This window comes from Nanorana parkeri, unplaced genomic scaffold (genome assembly GCF_000935625.1).
Source record: "Nanorana parkeri isolate BGI_ZX_2015 unplaced genomic scaffold, ASM93562v1 scaffold10, whole genome shotgun sequence".
Lineage (NCBI taxonomy): Eukaryota > Metazoa > Chordata > Amphibia > Anura > Dicroglossidae > Nanorana > Nanorana parkeri.
The window spans coordinates 446,835-454,081 of NW_017306278.1; the positions used below are offsets into that span (position 1 = coordinate 446,835).

Here is a 7,247-nt window from a genome sequence, read left to right on the forward strand (position 1 = left end):
AAATCAGACTTCTGTATATATTAGAGTTCTATATAAATATCAATAAAATGTATATAAATATCATTTTTGCTTCAGCAGGTTCTATACATCATACAGATGCGCCACTTTACGGTCAGTGAAAGGGGACCCCCCAGGCACCATATTTAAAGGAATTTTTCATTTTTAATGTTTCATTTTAAGTGATGTTAAATCACTGCTCCTTTAAAAATTTTATTTTTTAAAAGTGTTTTTTTCATTGATACATGTCCCCCAGGGCAGTACCCGGATCCCCATACACTTTTTATGGCCAATAAATTGCATATAAGGCTTCAAAATGGGGACATTTACATTTCTGAGTTCTACCCCCATAGACTTGCATTGAGTTCTAAGTTCGAGTTAGAACTTTTTCCATGTTCGAAAGTTCGAGTTAGAACCGAACACGGGGGTGTTCGGCTCATCACTAATCAGGAGCAGCATTCCCGCCATGGAGCTGTCCAGAGTTCTGAAACTCTGTCCGTCTATCACTATGGTTCATTGAGCTGTCTGTGGTGCTGAAACCACACTGTGGGCTAAATACAAAATTACACATTTGATGAAGTTTTTTAATGACATTAACTCAGCAGTCTTTGTTTTTCAGAATGTCGGTGCCCCCTAACATGTTTTTTTTTACCTGTTTTTCCTGCCAGTAAGTCTGTTATTTTTTTACTTGACAAGCTGTCCAGCAAAAAGGGAAGTTAAGACTGACAGAGGTGCTAACAATGGCCGGCTTTAATTCATATATGTCAAATATTTATCCCAAATAGGGATGAGCTCAGACTTAGACTGGGTTTGGTTCGAACCTGAGCTCCTCCAAACCCAGAAGGTGATCGTATATGCCCCAAGTAGCCATATGCTGTCAGTCAATGATGTCAGCACAAGCAGTTTATATACAGCTGCAGGGCAGGGAATATATGATGGGAAGAGGGGCCTCGTGTCCGTTCCGGGGCCAATGAAGCTCAAGTCCACCCATAATCTCAACAGGAATAAAAAAATAAATAAAAAAACAGTTGCTGTAACTTCTTTAAAAGTACCAGTTGGAGTTAAACTTTCATTTTTTTTTAGTCACTGAAGTCCATCCAAATCCTATAGTCCATCTAACAAAATGAGAATGCTGCATTCTAAGGGTGGCTACGCTGCTTTTCCATAGATACAGTGGAGGAGTGAGCATAGCTCCTGCATGACAGGAAGTGTGTTACTGGCAGGATCACCAGGTAAAAATAAAGAACAAAAAATTAAAAAAAGAAAACTAATGCAGACACCATGTAATGACTGGTAAGCTCCAATATACAAAATGTATGTTTTGGGGTTCAGATACACTTTAAACTGTTCTTAGACTGCTGTGTGACCTATCATTTATAAGACAGACACATGTATTCTTCAAATAATAACTATTACTTTCACTTAAAAAATAGATATCTGGATTTTAATGGTTCAAATCTCTTTCTCTCTCTCTCTCTCTCTCTCTCTCTCTCTCTCTCTCTCTCTCTCTCTCTCTCTCTCTTTGTATAATATCTATCTATCTATTTATCTATCTATCTATCTATCTATCTATTATTGTATTCTATTTCTATCTATCTATTTCTCTATCTATCTATCTATCTATCTATCTATCTATCTATCTATCTATCTATCTATCTATCTATTTCTCTATCTATCTATCTAATCTATCCATCTGTATAATGATCTATTCTACACTGTTGTGAGATATCATTGATGTCACTATATAAAGCCATGTTCTATTATCTCCTAATATCTGCTGTGTTTAAGTATGGGAACAATTCCTTACAATATTTGTTACATTGTTTCTACCAGGAATGCACATTTTACAGCACTGGCAATGCTGACAATTACACCGACCGTCTATTCCACATATAAAAGGTATTTCCATTTCCTTATTTTTGCATTTTAGTACAGCGTTGTAAAATCTTCCCAGTAGGAAAGTCTATGGCTTTGATATTCGTTGTGTCTTTTTTTTACAGAGGGAAACGAATCTTTAAATAATATTCTGGTTTAGGTCATTATACATAAACGCATTACATTGGTTCCTGTCAGTGCAATCTAAGTATATATCGTTATTATTCTGCGATACATAATTATTTATCATTGATTGTAATTGTGAATTATTTCCTTTCACAGGTAGTGTTCTGCTGGGAGTTGTTGTTCTCCAGGGGCACAGCATTCAGCAGATATGTGATGTGTGTGGGTGTCAGGAGGGTTCTCTGGCTGGGTTTAGGGTTAACATTTAAAGGGGCCAGTTAGAGAAACGCTGCAGGTGACAGCCGTCCATCAAAACCCAGTTTGCTGTTCTGTTGGACCCCTTCATTTATAACAGCAGTTTCCCATATTGAACAAATTAAAATACATCTATATAAAACCTCTGCGTGCAAAATACACCTTTCAGTGCAGTTATTGGATAAAATAATAATTGCATTAAACACAATTCAAATGTTATTTGAGTATGACGTCATCTTTATCATTTGCTCTTCCTTTTGACAGTAAGTAAAGTCTGTATCAGAATCCTATACAGAAAATAGTGCGAGCCTGCGTGCTTCTAGATAGTGACAATACACATTGCCGGGCGAAATCGTTCACCTCAATATTCTGCACTGATCAAGTGTGCGAATGATTTATCAAACCTTTCGGGAGGCTGAACTACAACTGGACAATAAGATTGTTTTCTGGGGCTTGGTGAATTTGTAGTTTAGCTCAGGAGTGGAAGTGTCCTTGTAAAATGTTTAGTACAAATCAGAACTGTGCGAATGACATTGTATGGGTGTATGTAATGTGTGTGTATGTATGTAATGGGTGTATGTAATGTGAATGTAACATATATGTATGTAATGTGTAGGCCACATATATGCATGTGATGTGAATGCAAATTGCACAGTGTATATTGTCAGAATGTATGTAATACTGCATATTGTAGTATATTGTCTGAGTGTGTGTAATATTCTATGTGTATGTAACATGTAAACTCAGTATTGTACAGTGTATATTGTCAGTGTGTATGTCATTATATTGTAGTATTATGTCTGAGTCTATGTAATATTGTGTATATAACATATGTGTATGTAATGTGACTGCAATATTGTACAACGTAGTGTAATCCTGTACTTTGTACTGTATTGTACTATATTGTCCATATGTCATATTGTACGGTGCAGTCTAATGTCTGAGTGTATTTATTGTACGTTGCAGTATATTGCTTGTGTGTATGTAATATAAAGTGTAGCGTCTGATTGTATCGTACAGTGCAGTATTTTGTGCATTGTGCATGTAATATTGTACAATGTCTGCTTGTATGTAATATTGTAGAGTACAGTATAGTATGTCACAGTGTATGTAATACTGTACATTGCAGTATATTGCCTGAGTGTAATACACAGTGTAGTGTAACTTCTGAGTATTGTATATTGCAGTATATCGCAGTAGTATGTGATATTGATAGTATGATAGTGTGATAGTATGTGATTGTCTTATTGTATGTAATATTATGTAGTATAGTATTGTCTGGTTGTAATAGTGTACAGTGTAGTATATTTTCAGAGTGCATGTAATACTGTACAGTGCAGTATGGGGTGTGTGTAATATTGTACAGTGTTGTCGGAGTGTTATATTGTACATTGCAGTATATTGCCCGATCGTCCTTAATACATAGTAGTCTGGTTGCTTGTAATATTATATAGTGTAGTATTTTGTATAATGTAGTACATTGTGGTATGTGATATTGTATTTTGCAGTATATTGCTCGATTGTCTGTAATTCATAGTGTGTAGTATATTGCCTCTGTGTATGTAATACTTTATAGTGTATTTTTGTGTAGCTTTATGTAATTACTGTAATCATTAATACAAGGGTGCACATTGCTTGAATATGGAGCCGAAATTGTGTACGATACAAATTGTAGTAATACAAGGCAGTACAAGCTACAATAAGTCAATGGAATTCTGCAATGTATAAAGTAACTCTATTCTACAAGTCTGTACAAAGCTGAAGTCTGTACAAGGAATATTATATTTAATATCGAATCACTGCCTTAGAAGGTTGTATCATTATATTGTGTATCTGTAATATTGTATACTGCACTTTACATTTGCTGTTAGCTTTTTAATACAATATTGTAAATATAGTATATTTGGATTCGCCCAAATTTAAGGGCATGGAGTCATTTTAATAGCACGTGGTTGCACAATGCAGTATTCTATTACTGCAATGATACTGGGAATACTCCATAGCTGTGTCATTGCAGCTGTTCATACACACACGTCTTCTCTACACACTACAACACTGCAGTCGTGTGACTATACCCATCAACAGAACTTCCACACATGTTTCACTTGTATCTATTAGCACATTACACAATGCAGGGATGTGTATATACCAACACACAATTGGATGAAGCAGCCTGTGTAAAACAGTTCATAGCAGGACTTTGCACCTCTAATTCATGAACACCCATGTGTGTGTACTGCAGTATCCGGACTCCGCATTGCACAATGCAAGAGTGTGACTGCAGATCAAACTGCAACAACACAACACTGTACTGTACAAAGCTTCGTGTGCAGGTATTATACTGCAAGATTATGAAATGACCTGTGTGCTTGTGCGTAATAACACAATATTGTACACAGCATAAAGATTACATTCATAGTGGGACATTTTTTAAGCTTACATTTTATAAAGAAACATTCATTAAATTGCAACAAATATAATAATTATTTGTGCTTGTGTGATGTGTTAAAAAGCAAACTAGAGCACACTATACAACTGTATTAATACAATTTTGCTTAAGAGTGTCCCTCTATTTGTGTACATTAGCACAATGTCATATAAAGATTACAATATCATAAGATAACACTTCGTGTGTGATTATCTACACTAAGGAGTGTGTGTAGCAACATTTTACTAATTGTATAACTGTGTGTAGTATATACATTGCTTATGATTGTGTGTTGCAATGTAATACTAGTTATTGTGTGACTGTGTGTATCAATCTATTACTAATAATTGTTTGTATCAATATATTACTAATAATTGTGTGTATCAAAAAACGACCAATAATTGTATGACTGTGTGTATCAATATATCACTAATGATTGTTTGTATCAATATATTACTAATGATTGTGTGACTGTGTGTATAGTGCAACAAACATCACAATTATTGCGTCTTATAACACAATATAACACATAATAACTGCAATTGATATTAAAGCATATGATAAATGTAGTAAAAAAACAAACAAACCAAAACACAACATTTTAGAATTCAGTTCGCAGATTAGCACAGATGGCAAACCTTGACACTGCAGTGAAACAAACACACGATAATAATTGTATCGATTTTTATCAGGGATTCACAAACTGTGACTAGAACGGATTGTCACCATGAGATCCATGCACAGTGCATGCTTTGAACAATCGGAAAGGTTCATGAAATGTATGAGGATGTGATGGAGCTCTCCTGCCTTGTACACACAGGAGCTCCTGCCTGCAGACACACATTACCTCCGCCATTTTTAAAAGCCAAGTAAGGGAACCGCCAGACATTGCCCAGACCCACCGCATAGCCCACCATAGACAGGATAAAATCCAGTTTATTGGACCAGTTTCCTCTGACTTTATTCTCATCTCCATCATCATCGTCCTAGAGAGCAAAAATCAAATGTCAGGAACACAACACAACTCCTGGTCACTAACAGGGGTCACTGTCATTTAATCCTGACCTATGAGAGTGACCACTGTCATGCATTATGCCCTATGTATGAGTGAGTGACAACTGTGATGTATTATATCCTGATCTATAAGTGAGTGACAACCGTCATGTATTATACACTGATCTGTGAGTGAGTGACATCTGTCATGTATTACATCCTATGTATGAGTGATAGCTGCCATGTATTAAACCCACATCTCTCAGCATCATTGTCATGTAAATTGGGCCTTATGAATAAAAAAAAATACAATAAAAATGTACAATAAAATAATCATATTAATAGATGTCCTAAAGGCTAAATAAAAGTTGCCTACCTCTGGCCTTTTAGATTCTGTGGGCATTGTGACTCTTGTAGTTCATCAGCAGCAAAAGCCAAATGTAGCCAATGCTCGTATTAAACACAGGTGTGCCATGCCCAACTTATTTGTACATTTTTATATATACATCTTTACATAGTGCCTTTATATATTGTCTTTTTACAATGAGTTTCACACTTCCCAAGACCCAGGTAAGCGTACAATCTCTGCAGGTAAGTAGCTGGAACTGGAAGAAATCAAGGCACAAGCAAAATATGTTTTACATTCACTATTAAAGCCCAGCATAAACACTGTATACCTTCCAATAATAAAAAAAATAATGATTTTCAATATTATTTTGGAAAATCCTGCAATTGATACATTTTTGGTCATTTTTAGACTATAGTACAGGGTCCAATTAGCATATGAAAAGCCCCAGGAACTTACCTCAGTGAGGCTTCCAGGCAGAACAGACGTGTTGCCATCTGCGCCCAGCACCACCGTGCTCTGGCTCATGGATACCCAACCTTCCTTGCCATTATTCTGCTCCAGGGTGGTTGTCCCGAAGGCCTGTTGGCTGTCCCCATCTGCGCTCTGGAGGGGCACAATCCTGCAAGGCACGGAGTTACTCTGCCCGTTGAGGTCACCCATGACCTGGTTCTTCAGTGGAAAGCTCTCGGTGGAGTCCTTCCTCAGGGCGAAGGTCCCATGGCTTGGGGTGCTGCTGTTGACCTTGCAGGACCCTCCGGTTCTGGAGCGTTCCAGGGCGCAGGTTCTAGCTTCCTCTGCTGCAAAGCCCTTGCCATCGTTGGATGCAGATTGGGACAACCTGGCCAGCTTGGAGGAGGCTTGCAGAGGGAGGTCATTGTCAGGACTTTGCCTGATGCCTCCAATAAGTCCCGGGCCAGCACCTTCTGGGCTGTTCACTGTCTTCTGCCCCACGTCCATTGGGTTCACGAAGTCCTATAAAAGAGCAAGGATGTCCTATTACAATTGTCGCAACAAGCCTAGTTTTGTGTCCCCTGGAAATCAAATGCCATTGATTTAGCTCAGCCTGTAATGCCGCCACAGCATTTAATGGCTTGTGGAAAGCACCGTAGCATTGACTAAGCTTAGTACCCAATGCTATAAGAACATTTAATTATGTTCCAGTCTTAAACTGTTTCTATGGAACACACAGGCCATGGGGTGTACAGAAGAGACAAGCCAGGGGATAGA

General features: G+C 37.4%; 1 protein-coding gene across 1 annotated transcript in view; it reads right to left on the reverse strand.

The window, feature by feature from the left end:
* Nucleotides 1-7,247, reverse strand: part of SLC6A5 (solute carrier family 6 member 5) — a 73,359-nt gene that overhangs the window by 53,975 nt on the left and 12,137 nt on the right. Inside the window, exons 2-3 of the mRNA XM_018554748.1 lie at nt 6,477-6,992; nt 5,526-5,664 (exon numbers count right to left, since the gene is read on the reverse strand). Coding sequence (XP_018410250.1) covers nt 5,526-5,664; nt 6,477-6,992 — 655 coding nt within the window. The remainder of the gene's footprint in view (nt 1-5,525; nt 5,665-6,476; nt 6,993-7,247) is intronic.